The 27,668-nt window shown below is 35.9% G+C and overlaps 1 protein-coding gene across 1 annotated transcript; it reads left to right on the top strand.

The window, feature by feature from the left end:
* Positions 1-1,518: 1,518 nt before the first annotated feature.
* Positions 1,519-23,859, top strand: LOC121877243 (solute carrier family 40 member 1-like). Its single transcript, XM_042382889.1, has 12 exons — positions 1,519-1,537; positions 5,726-5,948; positions 6,440-6,576; positions 7,816-7,930; positions 9,124-9,248; positions 9,835-9,949; positions 11,658-11,863; positions 15,977-16,187; positions 18,256-18,365; positions 19,421-19,757; positions 21,570-21,768; positions 22,852-23,859. Exons 1-12 carry the CDS (start codon positions 1,535-1,537, stop codon positions 22,943-22,945), a joined length of 1,875 nt encoding a protein of 624 aa, XP_042238823.1. The 5' UTR covers positions 1,519-1,534; the 3' UTR covers positions 22,946-23,859.
* The last annotated feature ends 3,809 nt before the right edge of the window (positions 23,860-27,668 follow it).

Raw genomic sequence — 27,668 nt, 5'->3', positions numbered from 1 at the left:
ATCTGTACCTAAGCCAGTGGGTTAAATTGCACTTGTTGCCACCAACCGAATCTCGGGAATTTTATCTTTACAGTCATTAGTTTAGACACTTCTAAGACACCTTTCTTCCATGACCTTTTCCTACCAAACGACCTAACCAAACTTCCTAACCGGGAGCTCCCTCTCCCCTGGACCCCCCCCCCCGGCATATTATAGGTCGTTTTCTGGGGAAACGTCATAGAAGAAAAGTCTTGAAATTGTTTGAACTGTTGATTTATATTCAGGGTGCCCTCTGTCACCTCCCTGTAGATTGTTTCACGATCCCTCGACTCTTGTAGTCATAATAAAAGCCACTGGCATAACGGAAGGTGAACCGTTGTGGGTACAGCATAGCGCGTTTACCCCTCAATGCGTCACGGGTTCAATCCCCAGGTCGGGTGCAAGAAGGATGTTATCCTCTGAGTACTCTGGGGTTATGCAGAATATCTACCGATACAAAATGAGTCATGTGCGGTTGAAATGAAATTCAGCACCAGCAAGTGCAGCGTACTTAATATTGGAAGAACAAATACCGTCAATGTATACATCTTTAACAACATCAACTAGAGAAGTCGACTTGTGAAAGAGACTTAGGGCTACTTGTAAGCCCGGACCTACGGCTTAGAAAACAGAGCGTTAATATTCGAAATAAGGCAAACAGAGTATTAGGTTTTATATCTAGAAGTGTAAGTAATAAGAGTGCAGAGATCTTATTGCAACTATATCTTGCGCCAGTCAGGCCGCACCTCGATTATGTTGTTCAGTTCTGGTGCCCTTATTATAGAATGGATATCAATTCACTGGAGTCGCTGCAGCGAAGAATGACGAAAATGATTTCGGGACTTAGAAACCTTCCATATCAAGATAGATTAAAGAAACTAAACTTGCATTCCCTAGAAAGACGAAGAGTGCGGGGAGGTATGATAGAAGTATTTAAATGGGTGAAAGGAATCAATAAATGAGATATAGATGAAGTTCTTATAATATCCGAGCAGGATAGGACTCGTAGCAACGGATTTAAGTTGGATAAGTTTAGGTTTAGGAGGGAGATAGGAAGGCACTGGTTCACGAATAGGGTGGCCAACCGGCTTATTGCAGACTCCTTATTTTCTTATGTTCTTATGTTTTCGTCCATTAGGGCCAATAGTATCTTTCGTTTTCATTATACTCGTAGTATATGTATATCAGGAGTTGCAATCTCTCTTAATATTTTGGCTAATTTATTCTCGAAGTGTTTTGCTCATCTAATTAACTGATTGGCCACATTTAGGGCCTGTTTTGTACAATACTTTTTTGACCTCTTGTCTAGTTTACTGACACCTGAAAGTAATTTTAACTGAATTTTAAGAAAGAAAATTTGGTGGAACATTGGCGTGGCTTGGGGGATTGTGGTGGTAACTGATGGCTGGGTAGAGGGAGGAGAGTGAAGGCTATTTGGCTGTGCTGAGGTGGTGATGCGCAGCATAAGTGAGTGTATTGTTCATGCTTACCACACGTGATTCTCCCTCGGGACCTCATGGTCAGTGCTGCCCGTGCATTTCTCAATTCCTATCATCGTGGTTCTTTTATGTTTATTGCCGTGTGCGTATTTTGACGAGTGTGTAAGGATGCTTATGTACGTGTTTACGTTATGCAAGTTTGTAGCTTCGTATGTTTACATGCATGCTTTGTGTGTGCGAGTCCGTAGAGGGAGAGAGATAAGCAGAACTGGTATAAATTAACACTAATTACGCAATTGTTGAAGTTGTTTATTTGCTTACAACTTTTGGCTCTAGTGTGTAAACCCATAAAGTTTTTCTTTATTATTTAACTTAATTTATTTATTTTTTAGATCTCCATTCAACTGGATTAATTTTGCCCACCATACATTATTCCGGTGAAATTATGTATTGTTTGTTATACACAACATCGAGAAACTATCCGGCCGAATAACACGTCAGTTGTGTTGATTTTGGAGACGTGCAATAGACGACAACTTCCCAAGATGTGATGTTACTTTACCCCTCCTTTAATATTCAGTTATAAAATATTCATACTCTGTTTTCTTATCGCCATGCTTGAATGACTTCCTTATGTAGTTTTGATGAAATACACCTCAGATTCAGCTTTTCCTTAACATCCACAATAGCGTTATCTGTCATCTCATACTAGATAAATAAAACTTGATCATTCCTTTTAGCTACAGTGCCGAATCTTAACCATTTGTCTCCTTGCAAGTTAGTGATATTATCAGTCATAAATGTACGAGTTCAGTCGCTGTTGAACCCTAAAATAATCTTGGAATACAGTGGAATGTCCTAGCACATTTTGATACAGTATTGTCCTTGCAATCGTAAACAACTTGTGGTGATCAATACTGGAGCCTGAAATCATGTAAAATTGACAAGGAGTGTACCGTAGTACAAGGCAATGTGCTTGGACTGACGTTCGCTTGTTTCATAAATTATATGTCGGGTGTTGTTTATTCGTCTATACAAATATTTACACTTGGCGCTTAGTTTTTTAGGGAAATTAAGATTCTAATTACTGTGAAGCGTTACGGGATGATCTCTATCGGTTTCAGGCTGTGGTGTATATTCGTTTTTGGAAAGGGGCGCAAGAGGTCACAACGTCAAATTAAAGATGTTATCAGTACATAAATTTGTCACAGTTAACTTATTTGGAGTAAAAGTTGTGAACTCTTGGAATAACCTGCCAGAGAATGTGACAGCACCATTTACCAAGTGAGGGCTCTTAAGTCTAGATTTGACCAACACTGGCACATGTTTAGCAACATTCAATACTAACAGGATAAATGAAAAGGAAAAGTAACCAGAGACGTGACCGATCGCCCAACCAGCTAACGAGCCGATCAGTGGTGAAGAGGATAAACGTAAAAGTAAAAAGTCTACTGTGTGTCTTCCCAAAACATTCTTACAGTATACGGTAAGCTGGGCCAACTTTGTTTATTTACACCTGTAATGTCAAAAGTTGTTCGGTAAAGACGTGCCTACATATTATATAGTTTTGTTCATTTATATTCTTATGGGCTTTGGACAAAGGCCTTTAAATCTCTGTATTCTTCTCCAATTGTGGAAATGACAGTGGTGATGAGCTACACTTATTGTGCTCTTGGTCGCCTGCACCCACGGTTCACGGGTACACTCCCAGAAATCTTTCTGGAATTATCTAGTATTAATACACTAGAAATTTGTAATACCTTCTTTTTATAAAAATAAATAAATTACATGGAGTTGGAAATTAAGTGTTTGCATTTAATGTTTTAGTTGACCTCGTGATACATCCTCCGCCGTTAACACTGAATAACATCCAACGTAGATGATACACATGTTGCCTCAAGGCCATTTATATATTTATTTTATTAAAATTTTTCTACATGATGTGAGAAACCCGAAGATGACTCAACATCCAGTAAAAGTCCACCATAATATCTTAACCGTGTGTAAAAAAAGGTAAATTAAAAGTGTTTAAATACCATACCTTAAAAAATGAGAGAACTGTTTGTTTACTCTGTCATTTACCCCAATTCCCTTTTTTTTGTTACATCTCCATATAGCTAATATGTACAAATAAATAAATAGATAAAGAATAATTGCACTTCAGTATACAGTATAAAATTCGAAGCTCCAACCTAAGAACTTTATTTTTGGGTCACAATAGTGTTTCTTTTTTTAAATCTAATCTTGTGTCGGGAGTTTAGTTTTTGCACTCCCTTTAATGTGCTTTAACCATGAAGTTTAAATTTGTGGCGAGTGTGTGTAGGTAAGTATTACATTTATTTTCAGTACTCATATCTTAAGTGATGGATAATTATACACACAGATAACAGAACAGTGAACAACAGGTGGATCTCTCCCACATATTGTCTATAATTTGACAACTGGTTCGTGTGATTAAATGTATTGTTTTAAAATCTACAAATGGCAGAACTGTTATTGAGTATATGTTATTTATTTGTGGTTCTATCGTAAATAATAATTATACTGTATATCCACGTGTCATCACAAAGTCTTATTTTGTCGCTTTCTTTGTTAACTTTCGACCTTTACATGTATCCCATTATCTTTCTAATGCTACCTGTACTGTGCTTCTGTGAATTACACCAGTTTTTTAGCCCCTTTGTGGGGGTCTACAGCCAGGTACATTTGTGGCACCTTTTCTATTATTTTATTATTGAATAGCAGCTTATTGTATGAGGGAGAGCTCTTTTGTGGGGGTTTGACCTCCGATGTCATTAAAATCTTTAAAAGACCCAAACCAAGATAAGTTAAAAGGGATCCAAACTTGAAGGAGTGACGAAAAATTTTTAATTACGTGCAAGAAGAAAGATGAAGACGAAAAGGGAAAAACGATGATTTTACAGTATATCTCCGTCTTCTAGCAGAGGTCTTATCTGGCATTTTATTGATAAGGGTTAAAACTACAAGGACAATAAACTCGTGAGTGATGTGACCTAATCAATCCCAGCCAAGCACATATCCAGTTATTTATATTTAATACATAAGAACACTACATTGCCAAGTTGCCAGCCAGAGGGGCCAATTGATACACGCTTTTAGATAACATAATTGGCGTGAAGATGAATCTCCTGAGACGTGGAGTCATTTTTGCAAAACCTTAAATACAGTAAGACACGATGCATACACTGTACAAGTATAATGAAAATTGTATTATGCATTTTCCTTAAAACTGACCAACTTCAGGTCAATTAATAGCAGTGCCTGAAGACGTAGAAACAGGAAAAAAGTCATGTAATATTATGTAACATTTAAAGGCATTGTTTGTAGTATTAAGACAAATAATAATAAATAATAGCTCGAAAAACTGCAAAGTTAAAGACTTGAGACCAAAGATAAATATTGTACTGTACTACAATAAAAGAGCATAAAAAGTGGCAGTTGGACTGCTATCATTCATAATACTTAAGTTTTAATACTTCCTAAACCCTGTAATTCTCCATCACTGTACCAGATTTACAGGGCTCATGAATGGCCGGTAGTAGTTTATATAAGAATGCCAAATGCAATTAGCACTGTATATACTTGTCACACTTGCCAGATGCTTCTGGTGTCATTGTGCAGGGGTACCTAGTGACAACACTAGGATCCCACTTCCTCTATCAAGGAATAAACAATTGAAATTGAAATGCAAGTACAGTACATAACAGTAATTTAATGTTCATAATTATTTGGAAATATGTTTACACACACACACACACACACACATTCACTATTATAAGATTATATACTATTTCATATTCTAATACTTAGTATAGAGAATTATTTACAATTACAGAAAGTACTGTATATACAACATGATACTTTTTGTAACAACTTCAATGATGCAACATACTGTGGCTAATAATATAAAAATTAATTGTTCAATACCATTACTGTACTGGTTTTAGTGTCGTCAAGTAACTTGTTCCAGTCCATTATAGAAGGATGTGTTTTAATTTTAAAAAGGAGACTACATAGGTACTGTACCGTACTGTACCATAAATTTGTGTTCACTCCTCTAGTACCCTGCTTGTTCTTATCCCTAATCCTTCAAAAAAATTATTGTTAGATACTCTGGGCACAGTCCATTGACAATCCTGTGTTTATAATGAGACTTAACTAATTAATTTCTATCAATTCATCTCCTAGTAGTAAGTACATTGTACAATACTGTACCAAACATTGACTTCTTCATTTACTTACATCAGGCTTTGACAATGTCCAGAGAAGACCTTCAGATGATGGAAGGATCAGCTGTCACAGGTCTTGAAGCTAATGATGATCAAGAACAACAGAGTGAGAAGCCAGAGAATGAAGTCTCCCCAAGCAATTCCCGTAACCACTATAGTACTCCAACAGAAACCTATAGAAAATTAGATGAAGAATTTGAAGATACTAGTAAACAAAAAGATAACACAACTAGAATCTCTGGTAATAGACATTTGTAGAATAAGGTATCTTGAAGGCTGTCATTACCAACCCAGGTGTTTTAAATATGGAGCTGGGAGTGAATATACCCTTTGGATGGAGTGACAGTAACAACCAGAACAGTCCAGACTAACTTTCTCACTTAACCTAATAATCGTAGCTTTTCTTGTTTTGTATTTTATATTGTACTCTGTGGCTTATGGTACATCAGGATTATGAACACAAAGACCATTTCTTGTTGGATCTTTGGTAGCAATGAATGCTCTTTGGCATTGGGCAGACTAAACCAGAAGGCTTTTTAGCAGTAAAGATCTTGTAGATCACTCTTTTTCTTAGAACCAAACATGGACCTGTGGATATTCTTGTTTTGAAATATTAGTAGACTTTAAACTTATATTTTATTATGAAGTACTGTAGTTGGGTCAGATCCAGGACCTTGATGAGGTAGGCTTTGGTAGTTAGTTTTGTAGACTTAAAATTAATTTTGTTTACAGAAGAGCCAGATGAAAATGAAGGGAGACATTGTTGTCAGAGATGTCGGTCAGCAACATTTCAGGTGTATGCCTCACACTTCCTTTCATCCTGGGGAGACCGTATGTGGATGTTTGCTGGTGGACTCTTTCTCCTTGAAGTATGCTTGTAACTATGTACAGTATTTATTTTAACAATTCAATTAGAAACAAAGACTTAAGTAAAATACATTTCCTTGCTTTCATGACATTGACCTCTCTGTCGTGATATTCCAGGTGTACAAAGCCTCTCAGGAACAAGGCATGATACAGGGAAACCTCCATATGGGAGAGAACAGTTAATTTTATTGAGGTCCATTAGATGTGAAACCTCCATATAAAGTATTATACCCATTAGATTGATGTCTGTTATATGGAGGTTTCACTGTATATGGTATACAAGGTACTGTATTTAAAAAAGATAAGAAGAAAGTGTGTGACAAATTAAAATGGTACTTCCACATTGCCCAGTCAGCCTTCATATACTGGTCATTACCTATTTCATACACAGTTTCCTTGTCTGATGTATGGTAATTTATACTCCCTGTCATTTTTCCATAATTAACCTATCATTTATGTTCACAAACCATGTATTATCAGGCCTATGTCTCTCTTTTTTCCTTCCATAAATCATCTTCACCAACGTAGTATTGATTAAATGCTCCAAAATGTCAATCATCTCAGAAACCTTTTTTCTTGTATCTTTCTAGTGACCTGCTCATTCCACATACAGTAATTTCTCATATTTAAAGTCTTCATCCAGATAGTAGTCACATTTAATAAATTTTACTTCTGCCATCCTTTATAATTTAGAAATTTACTAATTCTCATCCATACAAAAGTGTTGGCATAAATACTGTACATACTCCTTCATTCTGTCCCCTAACACATTCAACACCAAAATCTTTCTTGTTCTTCAAGTCTTATATGGCTGCTATAACTCTTCCTCCATCTAATACTCTAGTTTTAACTTTTATTCACCCATTATTGATGTTGTTAAACATAAACCCCAAGTATGTAAATTTGTATAGCTATCATATCCCATTCCTTTTCATACAGTACAGTACTGATATTACAGGAGAATTGCCATTGCCTGCCACTGTTGAAATTTTGCTCTTATTTGAATTCAGATTTCAGCATTCTTCTCATGCATACTTCAGCAAAACAATTTACCATTGTATTGTGTTCCTAAATGCCCTGCCACGAAGGGAAGTTCATAGCAAAGTTTCATTTATGACAATATTGGTATAGTTTTTAGAAGAAAAACAACCTATGCATCCACAAATATTTTTACCGTGCATGTTAAAGCTTAGTTTGAGTTATAGTGAGATATAATTGATAAATATTTGGGTGTTTTCTAGGTAACCCCGGGGTCTCTACGTCTTGCAGCTGTTTATGGAGCAGCTCTTGCTCTGACTGTGATTATTTGTGGTGCTCCAGTTGGCCGATGGATTGACCGTACATCAAGGTTAAGAAGTAAGTTATATGCCTGTCTTGGCTGGCACACTCATGAAAAGAGTTTTAAAAAATGCTTACTGGTAGATTTTTTATGACTCATGACTCATCAGTGAGTGACCTGAGAGATCCATACCACTAAAATACTCTCAGACTTAAACTGCCTGATGCCAAAGGGCCCTGACATATTTAGCAGTAGTTTATTCAGTCCCCTTGGTTAAGTGGGGTAACATGGTAGATTCATCCACCATGTATGATACCATTCTCCCTCCACTTTTAAATGACAGTTTCTTTCCTCTGTTGTTGTCAGGACTAACACAAGCAAATACGACTTACAAAATTTGATATTTGAAAATGAGACTGAAAAAAATAGTGTTTTATATATTTTTTAATGCATAATTAATATCAGGCATTAAATGTGTGGCATAACTTGGAAAAGTTTTCTTCCTGTGGGGTTTTCTTGTAAGCAAATATTTCTTGTGTCTAAAAATAATTTTCAGTGCAGTATCTCGTGTCACTCGATGCTTCCCTTAATGATTACAAAGTTTTGATTCATTTCTGTATCTCTCATTGTGGTTCTTTTCTGCCTTGTTAAACCTGGTGGGCCTTTAATGTTTGACATTTTGCCTTTTGGTATGTGAATTAAAGTAGCATTTATTCTCTTTGTTTCTTATTTCTTCTCTTTATAAACAAGTGCAGTAGCAATTGGTTCATCTATGGGATAGCTCAGGTACCACGTGACAATTTTTAACTGCAGTAAATATTTTCATTGTCCCGTTTTAGTTCATGTTAATTGGTAGTAAATACTGTATACGAGTTGGTCATTTATATACTGCAAGTGCTTGGTAAGGGTGAGAAATACATAAATGCTTGAAATTTTCGAAATTAATGCATGGTATTGACAAGTAAATTGAGGGGATTTGGGCTATATATTTATCTTTAACTTCTGTGTAATTTGTATCACTTGGAAGGTTGGTTTAAGAATATTCATAGCCAGAGTAAATGTTTGTGACCAGGTTATGACTTTTACCATCAAAACCATTTTACTGTTCTTTGTTTTTACTATACAAACCTTTTAGTTGATCATAGATGACATAGAATACAGAATATAATTTTTAATTTATTATAACTGGCCTTTCATGTTTATACAAGCTGCACAGCATTCTTCCTTGGTGCATGGGTGTTCAGTGCAATTTGGTTCCTCTTTACTACAGCTGCACAACTGAGTCTGAGCATACAGAACATTATGGTTTGTTTTTGTGCTGCCATCCTGGTCCTTATCACTACACAACGCCAGATATTTACTGCTTGGGATGGCTGGTCACTTGTTGTTGCCGAGGTGAGTTGAAGATGATGTGACTAGTAGTTTAGGTTAATTTTGTGAATCTTGTGTATTTTTTTATATATATTTTATTATTGTAATTTGTAATGATCATAAAGGCACATACAGGTATATCTCATCATTCCTATTATTAACAGATATTTTTATGATGCTGTAACATGCTACAAAGAGTAAAGGGTTGTAATGTGTGCTCACAGTGACAGACCTGGACAAATGAGACCTGGGACAAAGGTAGTTGGAGATGTAGGGGAGGGATGAGTGTAAAAATTTTAAGAAACATAATTATGTCTTGAAATAACCCAGCAGGTAACCAGTGGGAGTTCAGTTCTGGAAATAACTGTAATTGTTGAACTATTTCCAAGGCTCTACACAGAGTCATGTAGAGCACTCATGTAGTAGGACAAAGGATGATTTATTTTCCTTTTAAGTAACTTTTCTAAGCTACATCTAAATCAGTTGTCAAGTTTCTCCAACCAACAGTTATTCAGAAGCTGCAGGGCAGAGGTAATACCTTCTGGAGAGACTGACACATTCTGGTAAAAGAATTTTTTGCGTGAGACTTTGATGTGTTATTTACTTTCAGGGATTTGTAATCCTGACAGCATGTATAGCACAGATTGGAACATTAGGATCAAAACTTGCCATTGAAAAAGATTGGATTCTTGTGATCTGTGGCCAGGATAATGCTCGCTTGGCAGGTATGTGATCCTTCACATTTATGTATCTTAAATTTTCTAATTGGGAATTCTAAATAATAGCCATAAATCATAGCTTTGTTGACTTAAGTTTTCAATGGAAATATAGCTACAGTGATCCCTCGGTTAATGAGCGCCTCGGTTAACGAGATTTCGGTTAACGATTTACCTTCCATAAGATTCTTAACTTCGGTTAACGAGCAATCCCTCGATTAACGAGTTTTTTACAAGCCGACCTCAACATGTTTTCGCTTGCATTTGACAGTCCACCAGCTGTAGTATTAGTCCGCCAATACAGTAATCGGTTTTAGGGCTTAAATTCCTTACTATTTTAGTAAATATCAAGAAGTTTGTACTATTCAACAATTTTAAAAGTTTAATATTAAAGTTTTTTAGTCATTTTAACAATTATTGAACATAATTGAAGGTAAGGAAACTAGTTTCTGTCGTGCCATCCAGCCTGTTAACACACAAACAGGCGTTAGTCTCTCTCTCTTTTCAGTGGAGGTAACATATTGCTTGAGACTCTCTTCAACTAAACGCTTTTTTTCTGTGTTTCCAAGCAAATTATTGGTAATTTTGAAATATATTTTACATATTGACAATATATAATGCAGTGCAGTGTTGATTTTAAGAAAATAATCTTGAATTACACCAAGAGAACTAAAATTTTATAGGTGAAATAGCACCATGGGGTGACTTCTCTTCCACCCCAATGCCTTCTCTTCTCCCTTCTCCACCCCCATTATAATTCCCATCATCATCATCATCATCATCCAGGAGCCTTCTACATACACACCTCAAAGTAAGTGTACTTTTCTACCTTTTTTGTTGAATTTAGGCAATTTTCGGTGAGCTGGAACCAATTACCCAAAAACCCATTGAAACAATGGTTTCGGTTAACAAGTTTTTTGGTTAACGAGCAACCTGCTGGAACGGATTGTGCTCATTAACCGAGGAACCACTGTATAGGCAAAGAGCTATGTCATGTGTTTTGTTCTATTGTGAAAATTTCCCAATGTAAAATTAATCTCATTTTATGCTCTCTCATTTTTGTTTTCTTTTATGGAAGCAGTAGGTATCTCTTTCTTTGGTATTAAGAACCACAGCAGTGTTCCTTTCAGTTTATCAATCTTTTATTGCTGTTTTCATAGCTAGAGTAAATGTTTGTGACCAGAGTATGACTTTTACCATCAAAACTGTTTTACTGTTCTTTGTTTCATGGCCACAGGCTGTGACACCAGATATTTTACCTAATCAATCAATCAATCAATCAATCAATCACTGTCCTTTATAAATGGAAGACTAAAGATTGTAGTAAAGAGTATGTCAGTGGAGTACTGAATGTGAGATAAATCACAAGAGAGTGGACACATTGGAGAAGGTACAGCACTGTATATGAATTACGGTAATAGTTTTTGATGAACTGACTGTTCTTACAGGAAATAATTGAGGTAAGTTAAATTTCTATACACAGTGCAGTGCTGTACAATATTGATTACTTTTCAAGATGTGCATTTTGATTATCAGGAATGGGGAAAAGGAATGAAATCCTCCTAATAATGAACAGGGGTTGCATAGTGATCTGTGTTGGCTTTACAAATCCCAGAATGTTTTCATTTATTCAGACCTTTAAACATAATTATTTGATCATGATTAATTATTGCATTAGAATGTCTGTGTACTTTAATATAATGTGTTGTTCTTACAGGAATGAACAGTGTTTTGAGATCAGTTGACCTTAGCACTGAAGTTTTAGCGCCTGTGATTGTAGGTGCTATCATGACTGGCTTCGGTATGGCAGCTGGAGGTATTGCAATTGCCTGTTGGAATGTAGCTTCCCTCTTTGTGGAGTATAGCTTACTTCATCATCTCTTCTACTCTAATACTGACCTACAGAAACCCAAGAAAATAGATGTAAGTAAAGGGTTGAGGGAAGCATGCATGGGTTTAAGGGAGGATAAAGATATAAAAGATCAGATATAGTCAACGACAAAGACACAAAGATTAATAGCAATTCCTGTTATATCTCAGCCTGCAGCTAGTACAGTAGATTTAATTATGCTGTAAAGGCACAAGCCATTTGCTCAACTTTGATCAGAAAAAGGGATTTTTAGGACCAAACTACATTTTTCTTTAACCCTTATGTACAAAAATAGAATTCAGGTAACATGAAAATTCCACAATTGATGGCTGCCATCCCTACAGCTAACTTCCACCAATGATAGCTGGCGTTTAAAGTTTAGATAACAAGACTTATAATTTAACATTTAACTTAGAATTCATGAAGGAAAACCTTCATATTGCAGTCGGTCCTCGACTTACGACGGGGTTAGGGACAGACGACTAGGTCGTAAGTCGAATTGGTCGTAAGTCAAAAATGCGAATATAATACATAGAAAATCTAAAATGGGTGTCTCTTTTTCTTCTCAGCACCATGAGAACTCTCACTTTTACGCTAGCCAGCCATTTTAAAGGGAATTACAAATGAAAATTTTGTCAGTACACAGCGCAATCACTAACGTCGGGACTCGAAAATACGTAATTTGAAAATTATTTTATACGACTGCGGCGGTCGAATGTATGGGTGGCAAGGCTGGCATTACGGTAGGTATGGTACGGTTGGTATTTAGTCAGAATGTACTGTACGATATTTTCCTTAAATTACGGTACGGTACGATTTAGGTACGGAAAAATGAGCAAAATTCCGTACTGTACCGTACCCCAGGCTTAAAACATGATCATGCAATTATTAACCCCTTGAGGATTGTGACGCATTATGACAGTTTATTCTGGCTATCATTAGACACTTTTATGCAGCTTAGGAAGGATTTACGGGAATAAACAGTATAGACTAGCTGAATTAGCCATCTGTCTATTGTCTTTCATATACCCTTCCTAAATTGAATAAAATCATCTAATAATAGTCAGAAAAGAGAAAAGAAATGTGTCATCGATCTTCAAAGGGTTAATGCTTTGGTGGCTTCAGTGAGTGCACTTACGTGATCAGTACCGTCCGCCAGCTGGTAGTCTGGTACTGTCAGTACTGATCACGTTGCATCATGCGAACTATTCATGTATAACTTGAGAGTTGAGATTAGTGTCTCCAACTCTCCACAGTCACTCCTTCCATCGCCGTCGGGAGGGAGCAGTCATCCGAGGCAGGCAGGAGCACTTTATCTAATATTGCACATTATTGGTAAGATGGCACATATTTTTGCTTTATTGTAAATTAGGTAGACTAAGAAATAAAATTCTGTAATTAGGCAACAATATTATGTGGGCACATTTACATCTATAGTCACTTCATAAATGTTCCTTTTCAAATCCACACATGTACTCTAATAAATTGTTCACAAATAGAGAATTATTTTGATGTAAATATATTTTGCCGATGGTGCGATAAAAGTACGGAATTACGGTACGGTATTTTTTCCGTACTGTACGGTACGGAAAAATAATTGGGGGTACGGTACGAAAGTACGGTACGGTATTTTAGCCAGGTACGGAGTACGGAAAAATATTCCGGACCGTACTACCAGCCTTGCCGGGTGGTCGTAAGTCGAGTAGGTCGTAAGTCGAGGAGTACCTGTAATTGTGGATGAATTGTAGGGCTTGTTATCATTTAAGAATAGTTCCCTCTATTTATGATATTGTTTGTTGACAGTCGAGTATACCTCACCCAGATTAACTTTTTTATACAACTGCAAAAAGAAACTTATTCTAGTATGGTCTATATTCTGGTATACAAAATTTAACTTGAATTTCCATGTACTGTATCCTTTTTGTTTTAAGCTCACTGGGTCAAAGGTGAAGCTGCTTGTTTCTGTGAGGAGAATTATGGTTTCCAAACTGTCGCGTTTCATCCACAGATAAACTTAATTTTACATAAGTCCCTTGCTTTAGACTGAGGAAGGCCCATATTAATTTAAGTCACTGGGTTAAAGGTAGAAAAAAGAATTTGAGGTTTGGAACCATAACATGAGCTCCCATGTACACCCGGAGTCAAAGGTTCGCTCTCTCCCAAACTGAAGCAGTATCGACCCCAAATGAGATAAAACAGCACACCCGCACCAGGAGACAGTCGGGGCAAGCAAGTTCGGAGACTTGTTTTCCTCACGAAGAGCAAACTTTTGACCGTTACTGTACCAATCATCCAAGTGCAGTAGCCTGTGTTTCATAAGTTGCTCCTGAATTCTTCTGTACTATGTGGTGCTGTATGTTAGCTGAAATGAATGTATTGTGTTCTTTGACTGAAGTATGATTCTGTTTTATATAGAGGCACAGCTATTTTAGATGGAGCATGAGTTTAGATGATGCATGGCTATTAGACAAAGCATGACTTGTTTTATATATAATGGCTATATTAGATAGAGCATTACTGTTTTATATAGAACATGACTTAAGGTGGAGCATGACAGTTTAGGTGGAGCATGACTGTTTTAGATGGAGCATGACTGTTCTAGATGGAGCATGACAGTTTTATATGAAGCATGACAGAAGGCTGTATGCCAGGTCCAAGAAGGGCTGAAAAAGAGCTTCAAAGGCAGTTTGCAAACGAGGTCAAGTCAAACCCAAAGCTTTCTACTATTATGGAAAGTCAAAATTAAACACACGTGTGGACGTATCAGATCTGAGACTTGAAGATGGTAATTTCGCAGACTCAGATCAGGACAAAGTGGAGGTATTAAACATTCTTTTCCTCTGTGTTCACAGGTGAGGATGTGAACAATCTCCCTGCATTTGAGGAAAGAGGAGGTTCGACATAGTGCTGACTCATATTATGTTCTCAGAAGAGTGTACAGTATTAGGAATTAATTGTTAAAGCTAAAGTTTCATAATAACCTGGGCCCTAACAATAGGCTTCCAAGAGTGTTACGAGACTGTGCAATGAGATTGCTGAGCTCCTTAAAATCCTGTTCTGCAGATGCATGGATGAACAAGAGATCCCAGCAACAGGAAAACTGCCTATATGAGTCCTATATTCAAACTGGGAGATCACCACTCCACAAATAATTATAGACCCATGAGATTGACCAGCATTGTGTGTCAAGTACTGTACTAGAGAACATTATACAAGATGCCATGATGGAAAATCTACTACAAATCAACCTCATAAAGGAGTGCCAACATGGTTTTATGCCAGGACTCGTGTTTGACGCAATTTTATAAAGAGCTTGATGTTTGGACCCAGATCCTGAAGCATGGTGGCAATATCGACAGTATATATATATATATATATCTGGACTTTGCCAAGTCTTTAGACAGCGTACCCCACGAAAGGCTGAAAATTAAACAGGAAGGATACGGAATTCAGGGGAGTGTCCTATCAATGGCATGGATTGGAGAGTTTCTTCGTGACTGCAAGCAGGTTGTGGTGATTAATGGCACTAAATTGTTATGAATACCCATGACAAGTGGGGACCACAGGGCAGTGTACTGGGCTCATTGTTGTATGTTTGTTTCATAAATGATATGCCAGAAGCTATACACTCCTCCATATAAATGTTTGCAGATGATGCCATGTTTTTCAGGGAAATTTAGAACCAAACAGAGTGCGAAGAGCTTCAGAAAGATCTCTGCAACTTCCTAGCTTATACTATCGGCGGGCAAGGGGTGACTTAATAGAAGTTTATAAACACCTCAGAGGACATTATACAGTCGAGTGTTCATACTTGGAGTTGGTGGATGCTCACCCCACTAAGGGTCACAGCTTAAGGTTGCAGAAGCTACAAGCTACAAATGAGGGTTGTGAACTTTTGGAACAATCTGTCAGAGAGCATTGTGACACACTAAGTGTGAGCTCATTCAAGACCAGACTTGACCAACACTGGCACAGGTATGGATACATTCTGGAGCCAGTATATGCCCAATACTTGCCAACAATGCATAACAGAGACGTTACCGACCTCCCAAGGGGCTAATTAGCAGATCAGTGGCAAAGAAGATAAATAAAAGTAAAGTATGGCTGTGTTAGGCGGTTTAAAGACAGGAGTTACATAGTTTTTATAATGTAGCCTTATTTTCCAGGAAGGCACACCAAAAGCAGAAGGAAATGCTGAAGACTCACATGGGACTAATGAAGTGAAAAATAAGATCAAGATGAGACACAAAATAGTACTGCGTATTATTTCAGCTTGGGAAGCATGGCGCTCGTACATGAACCACCCAGTCAGGGATGCTGGACTAGGTCTTGCTCTTCTGTTTATGACTGTTTTGGCTTTTGATAATTACTCAAGAGGTGAGTCACCTGTGTGGTTAAGACTAGAAATTTCAGATGACTGAAAAGATATCAGGCAACATTGGATTTCTTTATCAGTTTTACCTTTATTGATATAAAAAATATAGGTCAGTGTCTTTTGCCTAACTGATCTCAAGTATAAACAAGTTACTGATCAGGACTCACTCACTTAAAGGTCTCACACTGACATTTAAGCTGCCGAGACAGGTGCGTGGCAGCAGGGTGGGGCATAATGCTGTGCTTCACTTCCTGATTTATGTTGATATAAACCAAAGAAAAATCATTTTAGTTGCAATATACCTGACAAAACCATCAAGAATAATGGAGAGATCCTTCACAGGCCAATGCCCCCCTTCCCTTGCCATGGTCACCTCTAGTGGGTGACCATTAGGTAAATAAGGTAAATATATGTGGCCAGAAACATTTGTTCTCATTATGTATGGTAACATAGGGGCTGGCAACACTCCCACAAAACAAAGTCCCAATACTCACTTATGATACATTGTGTTTATTATTAACTTCTCAATATTATTTGTACCTTATGACTAGTGTTTTATCACTTTGTTAATGTTAAATAGTATACTGTACTATACTGACAGTACTGTATGTTTTCTTCACACTTACCAAGAGAGAGAGAGAGAGAGACTGTCAGACAGATGCTTCTAGAAGGTTCAAGTACAGTATGGTCGAATTGTTATTTGTATATAAATGTGTTTAAACATAAGACCCTAAACTCTATGTTTATTTACAGGTTTAACCAGTAAGAGAGATACTGTAATTAATTCAGATACTGTACAAATAAAGTTTATTAAATGCCTGAAATTTAGATGCCTATCAGATAAGGTGACAAGCATTGAACTGCCTGGGTCTGAGTACAGTGATCCCTCGGTTAACGAGATTTCGGTTAACGATTTACCTTCCATAAGATTCTTAACTTCGGTTAATGAGCAATCCCTCAATTAACGAGTTTTTTACAAGCCGACTTCAACATGTTTTCGCTTGCATTTGGCGGTCCACCAGCTGTAATATTAGTCCGCCAATACAGTAATCGGTTTTAGGGCTTAAATTCCTTACTATTTTAGTAAATATCAAGAAGTTTATACTATTCAATAATTTTAAAAGTTTAATATTAACTTTTTTAGTCATTTTAACAATAATTGAACATAATTGAAGGTAAAGAAACTAGTTTCTGGCGTGCCATCCAGCCTTTTAACACACCAGACAGGTGTTAGTCTCTCTCTGTTTTCAGTGGAGGTAGCATCTTGCTTGAGACTCTCTTCAACTAAGCGCTTTTTTTCTGTGTTTCCAAGCAAATTATTGGTCATTTTGAAATTTATTTTACATATTGACAATATATAATGCAGTGCAGTGTTGATTTAAAGAAAATAATCTTGAATTACACCAAGAGAACTAAAATTTTATGGGTGAAATGGTGCCATGGGGTGACTTCTCTTCCACCCCAATGCCTTCTCTTCTCCTTTCTCCTCCACCCCCATTCTAATTCCCATCATCATCATCATCATCCAGGAGCCTTCTACATACACACCTCAAAGTAAGTGTACTTTTCTACCTTTTTTGTTGAATTTAGGCAATTTTCGGTGAGCTGGAACCAATTACCCAAAAACCCATTGAAACAATGGTTTCGGTTATCGAGTTTTTCGGTTAACGAGCAACCTGCTGGAACGAATTGTGCTCATTAACTGAGGGACCACTGTAGTGTCAAAAACAGTGGTACAAATATTTCCTTATAAAAGTAAAGTTTCTGTTATCCGAAGTCTACCTATGGTTTTAACCACGATGTAGACTACACGTCCGTGCTAATAAAATATTAACATTAATTTTGGGTTAGGTAAGATGTAAATTTTGGTGGGTTGGCCTGCAGAAAGATTCCTAAATTGTAATGCGGGTTGCTGTTTCTGTGAGATGTTCATGAATCAAACTTTTATAACAAATTTATCATACCCTACCAATACAGTATGCATGGCAGCAGTATCATTGTTTATTGGTTTTGTTTTATCATTAGTATCATAATATTTATAAAGTCAATATATATTATTTTGTTTTTCAGCATTTGTGTATGAATCTGGTGTATCAGAAAGTATCCTCGGTGTATTGACAGCCTTGGCTTCATTGTTTGGGATATTTGGCTCTATAGCTTCTCCATTCCTAAGAAAGAAGGTTAGTGTTTCTTTACAACATTTATAATGATTTTTTCCCGGCTTGTAAAATTGCAGCTGTACAGACATTCCTTCAAGTTCATATTTTTATTTTTTGTTTAATTCTCCTGGTGAAGTACATACAGTTCATGCAGGGTCTGTCTATGCAGTTTGTGTCATGCATAACACATGTGTTGTAATGCCACCAATTATAAAAATATTGTAAATAAATTATGGGAAATATTTTACCCTATAAGGGATTCACCTGAGGCTGTGGCTTACAACATTGCCACATTGCCAGGGTAGACCAGGTTTACTGTTAAGGTGGGAGTGGGGGCCAACTGTACACTGATAAGGACAGATACTGACACGATACTCATGACTCAAATCTGCATTCCTCATAATCCCAACCCTATAAAGTCTCAGTCTCCATTGTTATAAATGAAAATAATAATATAAATATATCATATTTATCTTTATTTTATTTCTCATCATAAGACAGTAAATGATTTCTATCTTATTGTAATTAATCATTAGTCTAAAACGTCGTGGGAGAGAGGGGATGTGAGGGTCAGGAAAGTGATACTTACAGCACCCTTTTAGCTGGCAAGGCAGAGAGACTATTCCTTGAAGTAATAATATTATCCACTACCTGAAATTCTTAAATTCCAAGATATAATCAAGATTGTTTATGTAATCCACCATGATGCATTAGGATGGCTTATTAGAGAGTGCTTAACACTTCCATAATAAAATACAGGTGTATATATATATAGTATATATATATATATATATATATATATATATATATATATATATATATATATATATATATATATATATATATATATATATATATATATATATATATATATATATATATATATATATATATATATATATATATATATATATATATATATATATATCCTGTATACAGTGTTGGTGTGAATAATTAGATCAAAGATAGTTCCAAGTTACGCTCACAAGTCAGTACAGTACTCTTAAAAAGCTTAAATGTTCATATTATCTTTTATTTTGTGTGATTTGAAATTTTGTTTTGTTTTGTTTCTACAGATTGGTGTAACAAATACGGGATTGGTTGGCTTTGGTATCGAGACTTTCTGCTTAACATTTTGTGTGGCTTCTGTCTTTTCTCCGGGTAGCCCATTTGATTCCTCTGCGATCTTAAACATTGGTAAAAGTTCTTCAGGCTTAACAAACTCTACTCGTACCGCTCCTTCCTATTTCATGTCCAATGTAGCAACTCCTCCAAGTGACTTTGTCGAGACTGATATAATTAACTTAAATGTGAGCCAGAAGGTAATAGATGACGCATACACTGTGGCAACGGAAGAGGTCAACTACACGTCTGTAATTCTCTTCCTGACTGGCATCATTACTTCCCGATTTGGTGAGTAATTGATAGGATGATGGGGTAGTACTACTCTGCCTAGTAGTCTCGTAGGGGAAAAAACGGTTTGGTCAAGGCTTATCTTGCTATTCCCATGTTTTATGGCTTAGTGACAATATTGATTCCATAGCTCTTGCAAGTACAATAGACTGGTGTATAAATCTATTATCATGGGAGAAAAAGTACAGTCATGTTTTTTTTCATGTTTGTTTTGCTTGCATGTTAACTGCCCAAACACTTGATATTGTGGCATCTGGCCTATATAACATAATAGCAGCCTGCAGAAATGTATTTAGGATGTTTCACCCAAATAATTTGACTGGAATTAGTTAGGAATTTGTTTTTTGTGTAGTAGATTGTGGGGATCTGGCAGTTGATAGGTAGTAGATTATAGCAATTTGACAGGAGAAGAGTGTGTGTAGATTTTCTGTATACAGTAGTAGATATATATAAGTTTTGCTGAAGATTGTTGACTGTGTGGTAGACATAATGAGTGTGGCGCATATCAGTCTTGTAGTAAACAGTGTAAATATGACATTCTGTATACTGTGTGGTAGATATTTAGTTTGTGGTAAACATTGCAAATGCAGGAAATGTTCTCTGATTGTCTACACATATTTAGAGGTGTACTATAAGTACAGGAATAATTTAATATAATAAGCATTTTCAGTTTAGTTTTCATTTTAGTTAAACTACCTTCATAAATGGTCATGCAGGGAATTTTTTGTTTATGACAATACTATATCATAGAACATTTATGTACTTTTGCATGTCATTTGAATAAGTAATAATGCAGATATCAAATTTTGTTTAACAGATCCTTAATCAGCATGTTCAGGAGTACCTATACTGAGATTTTGAACAAAATCTATTTTTGGCCAAAAATGACAAAAAATGTAAGTCTTATGCCTTACAGGATTTGTGGCCAAAAAATAGATTTTGTTCAAAATCTCAGTATAGGTACTCCTGAACATGCTGATTAAGGATCTGTTGACCAAAATTTGATACCTGCATTATTGTTCAAATGGCTTTTAAAATTTTTTAATTACTGTACTTTTGCAAGTCATTTGAATAAGTAATAATGATGTGTCACATTGTGTTGAAATTCTTATTTCTTACATTATAATAGTATGATATTATGTAATATTTGATGATATTTGGCCATTGCAAAATAATTACATAAAAAAAAGAATATATATACTGTATATGTATATATATACTGTAAATATATATATATATATATATATATATATATATATATATATATATATATATATATATATATATATATATATATATATATATATATATATATATATATATATATATATATATACATGCAAACATTTCTATAAATTTGGGGGCCCACTGATGAGTTTGGCCTGGGGCCCACAAGTAGGTAAGTTCGGCCCTGCACTTATCCCATATTCAAGTTCTTCAATAATTTAAACTTTTTCATCCAAAATTGCCTTCCTGTGTGAGCAGGAGTTTCTGGGGATGACAATGACGTAGATGACTTTGGAGGCATCTTGGGGTTTGACCAGGGTTAGGGTACATCGAGAAACATGATGAATGGTGGGTGAAAGACCTACCTGACTGTGATTGGTCTATATCCTGATGGGGAGGAATTGAGGTGGGGTCACTATGGAGATCCAAGCAGTAGTGTAGACTTCTCTTTTTCATAATAAGATGCTAACATCAATATCCCCCTTGTGTTAATGAACTCTATGAGAACCTTTCCTTTATGATTGAATAACTAACTTTGTTTTATGAAAAGGAAGGTAATAAATAAATATTTTTAACTTTTTTAAGGATTGTGGGTGGCAGACCTGACAGTGACCCAGATCCTGCAAGAGGAAGTAGCAGAGTGTGAGCGCGGGGCTATCAACGGGGTGCAGTCTTCACTCAACCAGTCACTCGATCTTCTACGCTCAATTTTGATTATCATCCTTCCTACAAGAGAAACTTTTGGGTTCCTCGTCATCCTGTCATTCATCTTTGTTTTTACTGCGTAGGTTTCTGTGTCTTTTGGCTCATATCCTGTTGTAGAAGTACAATAAGAAATGTTTTCAATAATTGTGTTCAGAATATATATGATATACAGTGATCCCTCAGTTAATGAATGCCTCGGTTAAGGAAATTTCGGTTAACGAATTACCTTCCATAAGAATATTCAATTCGGTTAACGAAAAAAAATTGGTTAACGAATTCCTTACGAATTTTTCCCAACATGTTTTCGCCTGCTCACCAGCTGTAGTTTTAGTCCGCCAATACAGTAATCGGTTTTACGGCTTAAATTCGTTACCATTTGAGTAAATATCAAGAAGGTTGTACTATTCAATATTTTTCCAAGTCTTATATTAAATTTTTTAGTCATTTTAACAATTATTAAACATAATTGAAGTACAGGGAACTAGTTTTTAGCGCGCCAAACAGCTACTTGACTCACCCAGAATGGCGTCAGTTTGTGTCTCTGCTCAGTGGAGGAAGCATCTTGCTTGAGACTCTCTTGAACATAAACTATTTTTACGTTTTTACAGTACAATTATTGGTCATTCTGAGATTTATTTTACATATTGACAATATATAATGCAGTGCAGTGTTGATTTAAAGAAAATAATGTTGAATTACACCGTGTGAACTTAAAATTTTATGGGTGAAATGGCGGCATGAAGCATGGGGTGACTTCACTTCCACCCCCACTCCTTTCTCCTCCATCCCCACTTCTAATTCCCATCATTATCATCATCCACCAGGAGCCTTCTTCATGCACACCTCAAAGTAAGTACTTTACTGCATTTATTTTTAGTTTGTATGTAATTTTCGGTGAGCTGGAAACAATTACCCAAAATCCCATTGAAACAATGGTTTCGGTTAACGAAATTTTTGGTTAACGAACGACCTTCTGGAACGAATTGTGTTCCTTAACCGAGGGACCACTGTATAACATATTTGGGGAGTTACAAAATAACTATTTTCTCAGTATTTGGAAAATTTATATCCTTTAAAGGTTAGCAGGTGTATAAGAGCTTTCTTGTTTTGATGTTATTGATCCTTTGGTGGTCAATTAAATGAATAATTTCATTTTACACAGGTGGATAATATTTGCAACATATGCACGTCGACACTCAACGTCAACACCACCTGTAGCAACCCCTGAGGCAGAAGAGTTACAAGCTGCAGTATAGCTGTTATGTGTTACAGTATTTTCCAGCATAATGCATTAAAGATATCTTTTATTTAGCATTACGTATTGCGAATAATTTTTATCTGGAAAGATTTGAATGGATGTCTCATTCAATTGTCAGTATGAAATGATGTGACAGTACACTTACCCTATGTGGTGGATAAATTCCAGAAAAACCAGTGAATAGCAATTCATGAATACCATTAATTTTGCGGTGTCCGTGACTTTATCCTTTGAATAACTTACCTGCAATAGAAGCCTAACGAAGCAATGTAATGATAACAATCATCATAATTACATAAAAGAATTAAATATTGACAAATTGTAATAAAATACAGTACAGTAATAAATAAAGAGTTGCAATGCAAATGAATTGGAGGATGCAGTAATGGTGATATAATGTCTGGAAACTGTCTAAAATTGTCTTTATATATTGTGGTTATGTTAGTGAAATATTAAAGTTCCCCTAAAAATGGAAAGATTTTCATCATTTCAAATACACAAGAAAAAAATACGATCAAGTGTTCCCATTGCTGCATACCATTGTAGGGGCGGTGTCTTTAACACTGTGGGTAACATGACAGTACGGACACAAAACATTTTTAGGGTTGATTCAAGGGGTCTCAGATTTACCGACAATTAAGGCATTTAGCATATACTGTACTGTACTCAAATGATCTTGAAAGCCCCATTTATCTGTTGGCATATACTGTACTGTATATCTTAATGCTAAACATACAGGGTTTTCCATACTTTTTATCTTACGGTTAACATAGACAACATGTTGTAGAGTACTGTATGTGGCCAGTTGTCAATTCTCTTTGTATGGGCACACAAACGTACGTACATGTTCGACACCACAACCGCATCCAGCCCATACGTGCACGAACTGATCGCTATAAGAACAGCCCAGTCCCAACCATTGTAAAAATTATCAATAACTTGTAATAAACCAGTGTATTCACTCCCAGTAAACACTACTTCTTGCACTGTCACTATGTTGAAATGAACTGTAGTTTGAGCTTTTCCCCATCTAGTTATTATATGTCTTATTTGTGTCACTTATGTTACTTGTATATTATTTGTAATTCGAAACCCATTCCCCAAATATGTAACTGTATATTTTCAGCCTTCTGGCTGCCAAGCTCTTTCAATAAACCGTTAATTATTATTATTATTATTATTACATGTAGATATCTCACACTCAGGAATGAGGTAGGATAGAAACTCACAATGCGCTTTCTGTATATATATTGTTGTACAGCGCAGTGCTTAGGAGTGACTAGGTGAGGAGAAACTTGCTCAGAGGTCCCGTAGGGTGAGGAGGTTTCTGAGGAAGCTGAGTGGTGAGGAGCTGTGAGAGATGTTGCTGGTCCAGTAGCCGAGTGTAGAATGGTCTCCCTGGCCAGGCATGGCCGTATTTATACAATTTACGAGGATCAGGATTTGGGGTGAGCGTAGCGAGAGGACCAATCACAGCGGCTAAAGCGTAAGGTGTGAAACGCTCTGATCCTGAACCAGAGGTTGAAGGTAGAGACTAGGTCGGCAATTGTACCCCTATGTCCTCTGCATAGACCTAGTCTCTCGGCGTAGCTGGCTGTACGCTGATTGGCTGGTAGGTGCGCGGCCGGAGCTCAGTTGGGAGTTGTAGGGGAGAGGAGCCTCTACAATGTCATCAATTTGTTTTCTCTGTTATGAGTACAGTACAGTAGTGGCGAAAACGTTCATATGGATGACTCCTGAAAATATGTTTTATGATTGATTGAGTGAGTGCAATTGAATGAGTGTGGGTGTTAACAGAATATAGGTGTTTCTGTGAAAGTGTTATTTTTGCGGTGTAATTAAAGATTATCAAACAACATGAGTGTGGTGAAGGAACAACAGTTGATAAACAGACTTAAGTAATTCTTTTATATGTTCTTACAGTTAATACATCCTTACTGTTTAAATTCGTATGAATGGTAAAAATGTGTACATATAGAGGTGGTGGCGATGTGATGGTAGGTGGGGTGATGTGGGGGTAGGTGAGTGATGTGGTGCTGGGTGATGTAGTGTGGTCAAAAGTGATATGGTGTGGTGGTAGGTGGTTCTCGTGGTTAGTTGATGAATGACTTCAAGATGGTGATTATGCAGTATAAACTAGCATCCCCCTGGTATAAAATTGGGTTGCCTTCATAAAAACCAGATTGTTAAGTGAACATTCACATACCAAATATGTTTTAGCATTATTGGCCAAAAATCCTGCAAGGTGTAAGCCTTATAATTTTTGGCATTTCGTCCAAAAAATCTCAGTATAGTTACTCCTGAACACGCTGCTTGAGGATTTGTTAACCAAAATTTGATATCTGGATTATTGTTTGCTCAAATGATTTTTAGACAAATTTGAATTACTTTTGCAATGCTAATTGCTCGCCACTTTTAGGTTTTCAAGGTCATTTCTTGGTGCTTGTGTATTATTCCGGATGTACTTAGTAGTAAGGCACATTGAATTTTAGTTCTGAGAGAAACAGTATTTTTGGCCAAAAATCCTTTAAGGCATAAGACTTACAATTTTTGTCATTTTCGGCCAAAAAATGGATTTTGTTCAAAATTTCAGTATAGGTACTCCTGAATGTGCTGCTTAAGGATCTGTTAACCAAAATTTGATATCTTGATTATAACGTGTTCATGGCTTTTAGAAAATGTTCAAATTATTTTTTGAATATTTTAATTACTTTTAACTTGTTCAAATAGCTTTTGAAAATGTTCAAATGATTTTAAATCATTTTAATTACTTTGCAATGCTAATTACTGTCACTTATGGATTTTTTTTCGAGGTCATTTCTTGGTGCTTGTGTATTATTTGGGATGTGGCAATAGTTAGGCATTAAATTTTTTCGTTCAGAGAGAGAAAAAATGTTTTGGCCAAAAATCCTTTGCGACACGGGCACTTACAATTTTGTCATTTCGGCCAAATGGATTTTGTTCAAAATTTCCAAGTATAGGTAATCCTGAATGTGCTGCTTAGGATCTATTAACCAAATTTGAAAATATCTTGATTATAACTTGTTCAAATGGCTTTTAGAAAATGTTAGAATGATTTTAGAATATTTTAATTACTTTTCGCAATGCTAATTACTCGCCATATGGGTTTTCGAGGTCTCATTTCTTTGAATAACCATGTTCTGGATGTACTTAAATAGTTATTTGATAAGTTTTAGTTCAGAGAGAGAAAAAAAAGTATTTTTAGCCAAAAATGCTGAGGCATAAGACTTACAATTTTGTCAGTTTAAATACATCAAATTTTAATGCAAAATTTCAGTATAGAGTACTCCTGAATGTGCTGTAAGGATCTGTTAACCAAAATTTGATGTCTGATTATAACTGTAAATCATTTGAAAATGATTTTTTGAATATTTTTGAAATTACTTTGCAATGCTAATTACTACTTGCTTACTTGGACTAGACCAAACTTTGGTGCTTGTGTATTATTCTGGATGTACATAAATAGATTGAGCACATTAAATTTTAGTTCAGAGAAAAAGTATTTTTGGCCAAAAATCCTTTAAGGCACTCAGACTTTGGTGCTATTATTTCTTCAAAAATGGATTTTTTTGTTCAAAATTTCCCAGTACAGGTACTCCCCTGAATATCCTGCTTAGGATCTATTAGCAAAAATTTGATATCTTGATTATAACTTGTTCAAATGGCTTTGATTCTAGGCAAAATGGGTTTCGGTCATTTCTTGAGGAACGATGTATTATTCTGGATGTGCTTAAATATTCTGAGCACATTAAATTTTTAGTTCAGAGAGAGAAAAATGTTTTGGCCAAAAATCGCTAAAGACTCAGACTTACAATTTTTGTCATTTTCGGCCAAAAAATGGATTTTTGTTCAAAATTTCAGTATAGGTACTCCTGGAATGCTGTAGGATCTCTGTTAACCAAAAAATTTAATCTCTGATTCTAACTTGTTCAAATGGCTTTTTAAAACGTTCGAATGATTTTTAGAATATTTTTAATTACTTTTGCAATGCTAATTTTTCGCCACTTATGGGTTTTCGAGGTCATTTCTTGGTGCTTGTGTATTTATTGGATACTTAAATAGTTAGGCACATTAAATTTTTAGTTCAGAGAGAGAAAAAAGTATTTTTAGCCAAAATCCTTTAAAGGCACCAAAACACAAATTTGTCAGTTTTCGGCCAAATGGATTTTGTTCAAAATTTCAGTATAGGTACTCCTGAATGAGCTGTAGGATCTGTTAACCAAAATTTGATATCTTGATTATAACTTGTTCAAATGAAAGCACTGAAAATGTTCAAATGATTTTTTAGAATATTTTGAGTACTTTTGCAACATCACTAATTACCATGCCTGCTCGGTTCAAGGTCATTTCTTGGTGCTTGTGTATTGTTCTGGATGTGTGATTGTTAGGCGCATTAAATTTTAGTTCAGAGAGAAAAAGTATTTTGGCCAAAAATCCTTTTAAGGCATAAGACTTACAATTTTTGTCATTTTCGTAAAAAAATGGATTTTTGTTCAAGAAATTTCAGTATAGGTACTCCTGAATGTGCTGCTTTAAGTCTATTAACCAAATTTGATATCTTGATTATAACTTGTTCAAATGGCTTTTTAGAAAATGTTTAAATGATTTTTAGAATATTTTAATTACTTTGCAATACTAATTACTATATATGGGTTTTTCGAGGTCATTTCTTGGTGTTTGTATTATTGGATGTACTTAAA

This window comes from Homarus americanus, unplaced genomic scaffold, assembly GCF_018991925.1.
Source record: "Homarus americanus isolate GMGI-L3 unplaced genomic scaffold, GMGI_Hamer_2.0 scaffold367, whole genome shotgun sequence".
NCBI lineage: Eukaryota > Metazoa > Arthropoda > Malacostraca > Decapoda > Nephropidae > Homarus > Homarus americanus.
This window is presented reverse-complemented; position numbering and strand designations above follow the sequence as displayed.

Excerpts from the sequence above, each read along its gene's own strand:
- LOC121877243 (XM_042382889.1), top strand. Across the intron at positions 9,249-9,834 it reads GGTCACTTGTTGTTGCCGAG|GGATTTGTAATCCTGACAGC; the intron begins GTGAGTTGAAGA and ends ATTTACTTTCAG. Across the intron at positions 19,758-21,569 it reads CATCATTACTTCCCGATTTG|GATTGTGGGTGGCAGACCTG; the intron begins GTGAGTAATTGA and ends AACTTTTTTAAG.